General features: G+C 42.9%; 1 protein-coding gene across 1 annotated transcript; it reads left to right on the top strand.

Moving 5' to 3' along the window:
• Positions 1-27: 27 nt before the first annotated feature.
• Positions 28-4218, top strand: ZNF830 (zinc finger protein 830). Its single transcript, XM_037492888.2, has one exon. It carries the CDS (start codon positions 73-75, stop codon positions 1180-1182), a length of 1110 nt encoding a protein of 369 aa, XP_037348785.1. The 5' UTR covers positions 28-72; the 3' UTR covers positions 1183-4218.
• Positions 4219-13155: the final 8937 nt, after the last annotated feature.

Below are 13155 nucleotides of genomic sequence, written 5' to 3'. Positions count from 1 at the left end.
TCATGACCGGAAGTGACGTGATCGGGCATCGCCCCGACGAGAGCCAGGAACGACTACGCTCTGGCCTCAAAGATGGCGTCCTCCGCCTCTGCTCGGACATCGGCGGGGAAGCGAGTAGTGAATCAGGATGAACTCCGGCGGCTGATGAAGGAGAAGCAGCGTCTGAGCACCAATCGGAAACGGATAGAATCTCCATTCGCCAAGTACAACCGTTTGGGGCAGCTGAGTTGTGCCCTTTGTAACACTCCGGTTAAGAATGAGCTCCTGTGGCAGACTCACGTCCTGGGAAAGCAACACCGGGAAAGAGTGGCCGAGTTGAAAGGCGCAAAGGAAGCCGCCCAAGGTCGCTCCGCCAGCGCAGTGCTTCAGTACGTGAAGAGGAAGGCTCCCGACACAGACAGCCAAGACGCCAAAAGAGCAAAGGCCTCTCCGGTGCCCCAGGTACAACCCTCCACATCCGGTTTGTCCACCAACTTTGACAAAGCGGGGAAGGAGTCCACAAGAGCGACCCTCAGCAAGTCTTCCGCTCTGGGTTTACTCCCTGATTATGATGAGGAGGAGGAGGAAGAGGAGGAAGAGGGAGGAGAAGGAAAAAAGGGGGAAGCAAGCAAGCTGCCGCTCGACCCACTGGGCAAGGAACATTCAATTTCTTCGCGCGAGGCAACGAATAATAAGCTGCCAAGCGATTTCTTGGATACAAATCCTCCCAAGGCCCCTTTAATTCCTCACTCAGGGTCAATAGAGAAAGCAGAAATACACGAAAAAATCGTGGAAAGGAAAGAAAACACCGCGGAAGCATTACCGGAAGGTTTTTTTGATGACCCTGAGATAGATGCGAAGGTACGAAAGGTTGATGCCCCCAAGGATCAAATGGACAAAGAGTGGGACGAATTTCAAAAAGCTATGAGACAAGTCAACACTATTTCTGAAGCCATAGTTGCTGAGGAAGATGAGGAGGGACGGTTGGACCGGCAGATTGGGGAGATTGATGAGCAGATAGAGTGTTACCGGCGAGTGGAAAAGCTGCGGAATCGTCAGGATGAAATAAAAAATAAACTTAAAGAGGTTCTCACCATTAAAGAACTGCAGAAAAAAGAAGAGGAGAATGTTGACAGTGACGATGAGGGAGAACTACAGGATTTGTTATCTCAGGATTGGCGGGTGAAAGGGGCTTTGTTATAGTGTTAAAAAATGTTTTCAATACGATACAGATTACTCCATGCCTGGCATTTGTTTACCTGTCTGGGTTGGTGAAATACAGTGAGCCTGTGAGGGATTGCACTTTGGAAATTTCTGAGGTACTGTTTTGGAAATTTTTGAAGTATTGTATACTGAAATGCCGACTTTTTTTTTTTTTTTTAACATTTACAGATTTGAGTGTATAATTCTGAGTTGTAAAGTTTGCAAGCTGTAAATATTGTACAAAGTTAAATATATATTTACTTAAGTAAGTTTGTTTTGAAATTTATATATACATAGAAGTCAGACCAACAGACAAGCTTTTAGTTGACTACCAAGTGTGCTGTGGGAATATTTATGACTTTTTCTTTTCTGGACGCCCTAAATCAAACCCAAAGGGTTTGAGATTTTTTTTGGCTTGGGTTTTTTTTGGTAAGAACACTACTCATAAACATATAAGTCAGTCTGAGCTGGGTAACTGGGTATTCAGTTTCAAAAACAGGCTTTCTAGAAACATGGAGAAAAAAATGTGTAAACATGACCAGCTTCCTTGTTCCAAAGTTTCTCTTGATGAAACCCAGTGATTCTTAGGTGTAGGTGCTCATGAAGATCACCTATGAAGCTTTCTAAAATGTCCACCTGAATCACTTAAGAAGCTTTTAAAAAAATGATAAACCTGAGCCCTGTCAATAGAGAGATTCAGTAAATCTGTTGTTGTGTATAGGCATCTGTATTTTGAAAGCTTCCCAGGTTATTCTAATATGTACCAAAGTTGAGCCACTACCCTAAATCCAGAACCCATTTATTATTTTTCAGGGGTTTTTTCCTTTATATGCTCCATAAGCTTACTGTCTTGAATAAAATATACCTTTTTTCTTAAAATTTATTCAGCATATACTCTTATTTTTATATATTTTTAAAGATTTATTTATTCAAGCATACAAGAACCGGGATACTGGCCAGATGTGCAGGAGAATGAGAGGATTCACCAGACACAGCGGGGAACAGAACAGGTAGACTGACTGAAATACACTGCTGAGGGGAGCAGCGGGCAAGCGAGACAGGAGAGGTCTGCTGCGCCATGTGGGTATCTCGCCGGCTGGCCGGGATCGAACCCATGCTGCGGAGGCTGCAGACAGCTTCACAGCGCTGTGCTCAATCACCTGAGCCACCAGGGGAGGCCCCTTGAATAAAATATACTTTTATTTATATCCCAGCCAGCCTTAAATTTTATTACACTCTGTGGTAAATAAGGGTTTATGGTTACAAGTTCTACTTATTGTCGGAAGACCAAGTTGTTTTCTTCAGCAGTAACAATTGACGGGTGCCCATCCTTGGTCATTTTAAGTCACTATTTCTCCCTTGGAAATAGAGGTATTCAGATAGGAAAAAGGAGTTACAAGTGTTCTTGGGATAGAAATGCATACAGTGTATTCAAATAAAAGTGAGCCGTAATAATAGCTGAAACTTAAAAGTAGTGCTTACAGTATGAGGCCAGGTAGGGTTCTAAGTGTTTTATGGAAATTCAGTCCAGTTTCTCTAAAGCCCAGTTTTTTTGCAAGAGAAATAAAGTATATAAAAGCCTTGAATGCTACATGAAAGAATTCCTGCAGGCAATGTGGGAAAAGTGAAAGATTAAATTATAGTATATAGCATGGAATGAACATGAGGGAGAAAGTAGATGGGAGACTTGATTGTAAACTAATTTTTTTAAAGCAATGTCACTTAGTAATTAGGTATGGATTAAGAGGAAATGAATAAACAATTTCACAGGAAGAGCTGAGAGTTTAGAAGTGGAAGAAGAATAACTGGAGGGATAAAGATGGAATTCAGGGGATTGGGTTTTTTAATTGTGGATAGCTAGAAGAAGTTATCTAATACTTTTTGAGTGATTGCCTATTATCCTGCTCCTGAACTATCATTGCAGATAGTTACTCAGTTTGAGCAGGTCATCTCTCGGAACCTTAGTTCAATTAATAAAATGATTCCTCAGAGTATGGTGAGAGTCAAGTAACATGCGTGTGAAAGGAGAGTTAAAGTATTTCTACAGCAGTATCTGATTATCCCTTACCTGGCGCTACTAACTTGCTACCTTGATCTTAGGCTAGTAATTTAGTGCCCCTCACTTTCCCCTTTAAAATGAGAACATTAGAACAGATTTTTTTTTTTAGATTTTAACGCCAATCCTTAATTTTGCCATAAGACAAATGGCATCTCACCTTTTTTTTTTTAAAGGATTTATTTATGCATACAGGAGTTGGGGTACAGGACAGAGTTGCGGGGTGGGGGTGAGAGGATTCACCAGAGACAGTGGGGAACAGAACAGGCAGACCAACTGAAACACACTGCTGAGGGGAGCAGTGGGTGAGGCAGGAGAGGTCTGCTCGCCATGTGGGTCTCTCCCTGGCAGACCGGGGACGGAACTCGTGCTACAGAGGCTGCAGATTGCCTCATAGCGCGGTGCTCAATCCCTTGCACCACCAGGGAGGCCCGGTATCTCACCTTTTAAAGATGTGAAATCATTTGGTTGACTTTAATGACAGATGATTAAAATTTTGTTACTTTTTACTGAAAGCTTTGCCCAGAATGGTTCTAATTGTCTTGTGTAATTTTGAATAGTGCTCCCTTTCACTCTCAACAGTGTTCTTTTTTGGAAAGATATTTACGTTAAAGTTTAATGTGAAGGAAGACCATTTTCTAATAAAGAATAAAATGTCTTAATAGACATAGTATATATTTCCTGTTACCAATGCACCAGTTGACTGACTACTATGTTGTATAGAGGGATTCGAGTAAATTTATGGGTAGGGGTGGTGGCTAGATGACCTTAGATTGCTTTTTAATTCTAAGAATCTAGCAGCCTGTATGATAATGGGAATTTAGATGCTTTCAATTCAGAAAGGAAAAAAAAAGTCCCTTAACTTTGCTTTCTATTTTCCATCTACATTTCCTCCCTCAGTGATCTCATCCCTTCCCATGACCTTAAATATCACATGTATAACATATACATGTATAACATATGTACACGCATATATCCACATACACATATGTGTATATATGTACAACATATATATATAACTATATATATAGTTGGTTCCCAATTTACATCCCCAGCCTTGACCTTTCTCCTTGAAGTCTTCTGAAATTGCCTTTTCTTATCCCCCAAATCTAAAGTATTAAGTCCTGGCAGCAGTACATCTCAAATATGTCCACTTTCTATCTCCACTGGTTCTAGCCACCAACCACTCATGCATTAATTGTTGCCTGTTCTGTTTGTCCCCCACTTTAGCCATAATCTATTATTAACAAAACTGTGATCTTTTAATAATTTGGATCAAGTCACTGGGTTGCTTAAAACTGGTCGTTGTATGCTTCCATCACACTAAGGGGAAAATCAGACCCTTATTAAACTTACAATAGTGCTCAGTGGTTGCTAATTCCCTGGTGGTGCAAGGGGTTAAGCACCGCACTTTGAAGCAATTTGCACCCTCTGCAGCACGAGTTCGATCCCTGGCCAGCCAGGGAGCAACCCACAGACAACCCACAGCAACCCAACGCAGCAGACCTCTCGTCTCACCCGCTGCTCCCCTCAGCAGTGGATTTCAGTCAGTCTGCCTGTTCTGTTCCCCATTCTGTCTCCGGTGAATCCTCTCACCACCTGCACATCTGGCCTGTACCCCAGTTCTTGAATGTATAAATAAGTCTTTTGAAAAGGGGGGGAATGTAAGGGGGCAGGAGAGCATACTACTCCACATAGAAAATTGTTACCTATTAGGGATTACAACTTGGTGTGATAAAGTTTTAGTTTTTAAGAGAAATCTCATACTTTGCGGACTAATGTATAGGCCCCCAATTTGGAACTCTAACTTCATCTGCTACATACTTTCCCTTTATTCTCTATGTCCCAGTTCTCACTGGTTAACTTTCTGTTCCTCAAACATGCCATTTTCGGACTCTGTAGGCTTGTATTTCCTGCCACTTAGAAGCTGTCTTCAAATAACTGGGAAGTTTTCTCATTCAGTTCTCAGCCTTAATGTTTTTTCCTCAGATGGTGATACTCATCCCCCGACCCCTCATCATTGTATCACATTTTTCTATGAATTTATTAAGCTCATTTCTTTTTTAAAAAATTTATGCATACAAGAACTGGGGTACAGGCCAGAGGTGGGGGGTGAGAGGATTCAACAGAGACAGAGTGGGGAACAGAACAGGCAGACTGACTGAAACACACTGCTGAGGGGAGCAGCAGGCGAGACAGGAGAGGTCTGCTGGGCCATGTGCATGGGTCCTTGGCCTGCCGGCCAGGGATTATACTGCAGAGGCAGTGGATAGCTTCATAGTGCTGTGCCTAACCACTTGCACCACCAGGGAGGTGCTTATTTTTCCATAAAGTATGTTTATCCTCACCACTATAAGCTCCACAAGGGCAGGAAGCTCATCTGTTTTATTCACAACCTAAAATAATCAGAGACATAATATGGCTTGATAAATATCTGTTAAATGAGTAAGTTGCCTTGAAAAGTGGTAAAATATGGGGCATCCCTGGTAGCCTAGGGGTTAAGTCTCAGTGCTATCACCCCTATGGTCTGAGTTAGATCCCCCCGGCCAGGGAGCTATCCCATATATGGCACAGCAGACCTCTCCTGTATCTCCTGTTGCTCCCCTTAGCAGTGTATTTTACTAAATCCACCTGTTCTGTTCCCCACTCTGTCTCTGGTGAATCTTCTCCTCTCCCTTCTGGTCTACACTCTAGTTCATCTATGCAAAAAAAAGTAATTCTTTTCCAACCTATGTCTACCTTCCTGTCATATGAAGTCCTTGCCTATTCTGAGATTAGATAGTACAAGGAGGTATCCACAATAGTCTCTGGAGAGTAATGGGTCTCCTCCACATTTAGCAGCTAATAAGAATTCCTCATGACACCAAACAAGAGGTATATCCATATATCAGCTGGAGCTAGTGGGCAGCCCTGATCACCTATAGGTCTCTTAAGTGGAGAAAAGGAATAAGGTGATTCAGTAACAGAGTGAGATCAAAGAGTTAGCAAGTACACATTACCTCCCAGCTGCTCTCAGCCCTAAATCCCCTCCTTTGCCATCACCATTTCATTTGGCTCACACCTTCTGTCACTTGGCAGTCAAAGCTATTTCAGAATCAGTCTTTGCACACAGCCATCCTTCATTGAAATCACTCCCAGCCTCTCAGAGGAGGAAAGGAGTTCCATCTGGCTGCACCTCCATTTTGCTAATAGCATTTGGCAGGCTTTAAGTACACTTGGGAGCCAGCGGTCACCTTTAGGGGAAGCTGGAGAACCATGGTGATTGGGTAGGTGATGGTGGTGGTAGTGATGTGTGTGTGTTTTGGTTGTTTGCTTGTTGTTTTGCCAAATGTGTTTATAATAGAGTATTAACCAAGCCAGGTTGTCAGGTTATTATTAATAATAGCTACCATTTACTGGATACCTACCATGTACCTAGCATTATGCTAGGGCTTCATATATACCATGTCTAATCCTCACACCAACTCAGTAAAGTGTATAATATCTTCATTTATAGATGCAGAAACTCATACTCAGAAGTAAAATAATTTGCTCAAGGCAACAATCTCAAAATCCTTGTCCTACCTCTTTCCCTGCATTATTATTTATCATGAACTTATATTTGCATAATGACTTTTTTTTAATCAACATTCACATTTATTTTCTTTGTCTCAACTACCCCTAGGGAAGTAAAACAACTAATATCTCTATTTTAGATAGTGACTTATCTGAGGTCACTCAGCAAGTTATTTGCTAAAGTAAAACTAGAAGTAACATTCCCACCCCAACATATGTACTCTTTTTTAATGTCCAGATGGAGAAAATGGGAGGGGGGGTCCCCTCAAATAGCAAGAATTAAGATTAGAGAATTTTACTGTCAGTGAAGGGAACTGAGTGCTGTTCCAAGACCTTGGCAAGCTTGGGAAGCCATATTTCTTCAAGTTATTACAGTCTCTCCACACTTGCCCTGCATTACCCACATTTCATCAGCAATAAGTGTTAGTCCAGGCCTCCCTGGTGGCCTACAGATTAAGTCTCAGCACTACCATTCCTATGGTCTGAGTTCGATCCCTAGCCAGGGAGTTAACCCACATGGCAGACTCCTCCCACCTTGCCCACTGCTCCCCTCAGCAGTATATTTCAGTAAGTCTGCCTGCTCTGCTCCCCACTCTGTCTCTGGTGAATCCTCTTACCCCTTGCACTTCTGACCCACACCCCAGTTCTTCTACACATAAATAAATAAATCTTAAAATAAATGTTAGTCCTATTGGTCTCTGATGGGAGCAAGATCCATGACTTCAGTTCTGATATTCCAGCTGAGAAACAACAGTTTTATAGTCTACCACTTTCTAACAGTGTGACCTGGAGCCATTATTTCACTCCAAGTTTCCTCAATTACAAAATTGGGAGCATAATAATTTCTACCTGGTGATTATTGAGAGGATTAAATGAGTTAAATACATGTAAATACTTTTAGCATAGCATATGGCCCATGGCAAGCACTCACTAAGTGTTAGCTTTTTTAAAAAACTTGGATTCCCTGGGCTTGAGACTGGCACCTGAAATCTAAAGTGGGGAGAGGACCATGTGGTACTGAGCCATTAACCTATGAGCTCTGATGCTAACTATGGACAGTATCCGAATTGAGTTAAATGGTTGGATACCTGCTGCTGTTGCGAATTGCCTGATGTATGGAAAACCCACACATCTGGTGTGAGAAATATTACTAATTACTCTTAATAGTAACATTGATGCTATTACTATTCATGATATTACTATTACTAAATTACTATTACTAATATTCAGACCCCATTGTGTCTGAAAATGTAGTAACATAGATGAAAACAATTTTTCTTTTCTAATCACCAAGGCAAGAGAGTGAGAGCGCAGCAGCTGCATGGCAGGAAGACTTCAGTAATAGGGCTTGGGTGGGAGGAGAGGAGTAGGGGCTCTCCTGGTACAAAGGAAATGGCATGAAAAACAAGACAAATAGGAAGAGTTTGACCTAGTCTTCAACTCCTGCCACTGTACCAAAACTGAACATCTAACCATCAGCCTAACTTGTCAACCAGCTCAGAGTTCAATAGAAGTGACAGAACTTGTTTGTTTCCCAAACAGGCTCATCTCTTTGTCAAATAAATTTCCCCCTTGAAAGTTATAAATTTGCCTCCTAAAATTAATTTGAAATTTACTAATTTGCCTCCCAAAAAATATGACCACCATAACTTCACAGTAGAAAACCCAACCTAGAAGTTCAGGGAAGAAGGCAGCAACTTTGAGTCTCCCTCACACCACATGTAGGACCTCAGCCTACTTCTCAGCCCTGCCCCTGACTCTGTCCCATGGATCTACTATTCCCAAAGGTACACTTGACTCCTCTCTGCTCTGTCCTACCTCATCCTGACAGCTGCAGCATAAAGATATTTAGAGGAAAGACCCAACCTCCACAGCCTTTAGTGAGAAAGGAGCCATGAGCTGACTTGAATCACTACATCTTCCTACAGCTGTTCCCTTTTAAATATTTATCCTGCAAAAAATCACTGTTTTTTACAACTTATTTTAATGCTGTGACTACTAGCAAATCAAACCATAAAACTGGTTCTCAGTGCTGAGATTTATGTGATTTATAGATCAGAAATTATTTAAAAAGGGAATCTACTGAATGCAAGCTAACCATACAAGTGCCCTGTACCCTCTCTAGGAAGGTGTGATGCCTTTTCCCTGGTTCTGCTTGTGGCTTCCAAGTTTCTATGGTGAGTAGCATAAAATACTGAATAGAATTTCCCTTAATTTTTTTTTTTTTTTTTTCCCTGAACAATCCTGATGAGTCTAAGTTGGAAGTCAGGGAAGTCAAAAAGGGTGGCAGGATGCTCCCCTCAGCAGTGTACTTCGCTCCTTCTGCCTGCTCTGCTCCCCGCTCTGGCTCTGGTGAATTCTCTCGCCCTCCCGCGCTTCTGACTGTACCCAGTGCATGTATAAACAAAACAAACAAACAAATAAATAAATAAATAAATAAAAAAACATGCCTCTATTAAAAAAAAAAAAAAAAAAGGTTAAGTCTAGCCTTTAAAAAAAAAAAAAAAAAAAAAAAAAAGGGTGGCAGGAGCTCTGCGAGGCTCACAACACGATCAGCACCTTGGAGGATTTAGGTCAGTGTCTGAGGGAAGAAGTTCATTATGGGACTTAGAATTGCTAGCAGCAGGAGAGATCCACCTTTTCTCCTAGAAGGTAGTTCTTGGGTCAGGGAATGACTTTGAGTTGCCATTAAAAGCTCTCCATCCAAACATTGCACTCACACACAAAGATACAAAATTTCAAGTGGTTCAAGGATATCCCTGAGCCCATCCATAATTTCCAAGGGAGTTCAGGAGCCCCAGGTTATGTGTTACTGAGTCCTAGGGCAAGTTAGGGTCAGCTTTATAGTCTACCACTTTCTAACAGTTTGACCTGGAGCCATTACTTCACCCCAAGTTTCCTCAATTACAAAATTGGGAGCGTAATAATTTCTGCCTGGTGATTATTGAAAGGCAGCTCCAGGGACGGTAGAGACAGGAACTTAAGGAGAGTTAAAAGAGGCTTCTGAGATAAGGACAGTAAATTTCAAGAGGTGCTAACCAAATATACCCAAGAGATGAGGTCAGAAATCCAGGAGGGTTAATGGGGCCAGTAAATTTTAGGGTTAAAATTTAAAACTAATGAGGGCAGTAAATTTTAAGAGACCTTGGACAGGGGAGGTAACCTCTAAGATAAGAGCTGGGAAGATGGGCACAGCCGAATAGGGAAGTACAGCCACTACAGAAAGAGCCAGTCACAAACCAGGATAATGAGATTTTTTTTTTTTAAAGATTTATTTTATTCATTCATACAAGCACTGGGTACAGTCAGAAGTGCGGAAGGGTGAGAGAATTCACCAGAGCCAGAGTGGAGAGCAGTACAGGCAGACCTACGAAGAAGTACACTGCTGAGGGGAGCTGAGGGCGCAGCCGGAGAGGTCTGCGCGCCATGTGGGACCCTTGCCTGGCAGGCGGGGATGGAACTGGCGCTGCAGAGGCTGCGGGCAGCTTCGCAACCCAGCGCTCAACCGCTGCGCCACCTGAGAGGCCCGATAATGAGATTTCAGAATAGAGAAAAAGGTTTAAATATCCCCTAGAGAGCCTCCCTGGTGGCGCAAGGGGTTAAGATGCAACCTATGAAATTGTCTGCAGCCACTGCAGCACAAGTTCGATCCCCCACCAAGGAGCTACCCACATGGCACAGCAGACCTCTCCTGTGTCCCCGCTGCTCCCCTCAGCAGTGTATTTCAGTCTTCCTGTTCTGTTCCCCACTCTGTCTCTGGTGAATCCCCTCACCACCTGCACCTCTGGCCTGTACCCCAGTTCTTGTATGCATAAATAAATAAATCTTTAAAAAAATAAATATTCCCTAGCAACAAGCCCATTCTGTTTTGTTTGTTTGTTTTACTTTTTCCCCTTTTTTAAAAATTTATTTATGCATACAAGAACCGGGGTACAGGCCAGATGTGCGGGAGGGTGAGAGGATTCACCAGAGACAGAGCGGGGACCAGAACAGGAAGACTGACTGAAATACACTGCTGAAACACACAGCGGGCAAGACAAAGGAGGTCTGCGGCGCCATGTGGGTATCTCCCTGGCTAGCCGGGAATTGAACCCGTGCTGCAGAGGCTGGGGACAGCTTCGCAGCGCTGGGTTCAACCGCCTGCGCCATCCGGGAAGCCCCACAGGCCCATTCTTTACCCCTTCCAGGTACAGCGTATCTGGGAGTCCTTGCTTTTGTTCTTTTCTCCAAACAAATTTTGTTGAACAAAGTTCATTTCTGCTTATCTGAAATGTCTGCGAATTCCTTTTTATGGCTTCTTGGGACAAGAACCTGTGGTGGTTCAAGGGCTAAATTAACAGCACACATGGGCTTCATTATTACTTGCACTGTGACCACCCAAACTGCCCTCATTTTCTCCCTATTGTTTTCACAGTAGTCACCTAACTCATCTCCCAATTTCTCTACACGCCAGCCAAGGTGATAAGCCATCCTGTTAAAACCTAAGACAGATAATGTTCTCTGCTCAGGGCAATCCACTAGCTTCCCATTTCACCTGCAAGAAAAGCCAACATCTTTACAAGGGCTATATACAGGACCTGTCTCCAGATACCCTGCTGACCTCATCTCCATCTCTTTTCTTTTTTTTTTTTTTAAAGATTTATTTATTTATTTATTTATGCAAGCACTGGGTACAGTCAGAAGCGCGGGAGGGCGAGAGAATTCACCAGAGCCAGAGCGGGGAGCAGAGCAGGCAGAAGGACCGAAGGACACTGCTGAGGGGAGCAGTGGGCGGCAGGAGAGGTCTGCGTGCCATGTGGGACCCTCCTTTGGTGGCCGGGGAGCAGCCGGGGATCAAACCGGCGCTGCCGAGGCTGCGGACAGCTTCGCAACCCAGCGCTCAACCGCTGCGCCACCGGGGAGGCCCTCCATCTCTTTTCAACCTTAACTCCTATGGCTCTAGTCATACCATCCTCCTTGAGTCCCAACGTAGCAGACACATCCTGGCCTGTATCTACCTTATATCTCCACGTGGCTTCCTCCTTCACTCTTTTACTCATTTGTCACTTTATCCATGAGGTCTTCCTGACCATTGCATTTAAAACTAAAACAGAACCACAAACTTGGCCCTACTTGGCACCTCCTATCCTCCTTCTCTGCTTTGGTTTTCTCCATTCATCTATCACCATCTTATATACCATGCATTTTTACTTAGTAGCTTATTCTCTTGCTCCCATACTAATGTGTTAGTTTCATGAGGACAGAATTGGTTGTTTTCTTTCACTGATGTATTCACAGTTACTGAAATAGTGCCTGACACAGAGTAGGCACTTAATAAATACTTGACTGATGATCGACGGAATGATTTGACTCTGCAGTGGTATGAATGTACCCAGGTTGGAGAATGGAGGGAAATGTACATTTATTGAAATACCTCTAAGTGCCAAGTAGTTTGCAAGTTTAAATCTGACATCTCATTTAGTTAGCACACAATCCTAAGAGGTATTTTTATCACCACAAAACCTGAAGCCTAGAGAACAGGTAAGATTTACAAAGCTGGGTCTCCCTGGTGGCTCAAGGGGTTAAGATGCAGCACTATGAAGCTATCTGCAGCCACTGCAGCACAAGTTCGATCCCGGCTGGGGAGCTAACCCACATGGTGCAGCAGACTGCTCCTGCCTCATCCGCTGCTCCCCTCAGCAGCGTATTTCAGTCCATCTGCCTGTTCTGCTCCCCACTCTGTCTCTGGTGAACCCTCTCATCCCCCACACCTCTGACCTGCACCCCAGTTCTTGCATGCATAAATAAATACATCTTTAAAAAAAAAAGGTTTACAAAGCCAGTGGTGAACATAATTCAAACCTAAATCTGTGTTATTCCAAAGCCTGCTATTCCCAGCTCACATTTCCTCATTCTGCTTGGTAGCAGTTTCCACTTCTTTAAGGAAATGCAACTGCTAAACCTCACCCATTTCACAGTTGGGGTCTCAGTCAAACAGATCATTAGGTGTTCCTTGGAGCTCTAATTAAGCAAAACAAACATTAAAAGCCTAAGTCTTTTTGCTAATTTATATCAAACATTGTCAAAGAACTGCAATGAATACCCTTATGAGGAAGCTTATCATTTTCAGAGTTTCATGCATTCTATTCACTCATGATTTTCATTCATTTCTCATTAATATTAGCTAATGCCTACTATGGGACTGAACTGTTCTAGGCATTGGAAATAAAAAGATGCATATGGCACTGATGCCACCTGCCATAAACAGTTTTGATGTATAGTGCAGTGCTGTCCTTAGAAATATAATGCAAGTCAAACATGCGGTTTTATATTTTCTAGTTCACCACATTTTTAAAAAAGTGAAAACATGCAGTGAGATTAAT

Source organism: Talpa occidentalis, unplaced genomic scaffold (genome assembly GCF_014898055.3).
Source record: "Talpa occidentalis isolate TD23 unplaced genomic scaffold, MPIMG_talOcc4v2.1 talOcc4.7, whole genome shotgun sequence".
Lineage (NCBI taxonomy): Eukaryota > Metazoa > Chordata > Mammalia > Eulipotyphla > Talpidae > Talpa > Talpa occidentalis.
Note: the sequence above shows the minus strand (reverse complement) of the source record. Positions and strands in the feature narration are given on the sequence as shown.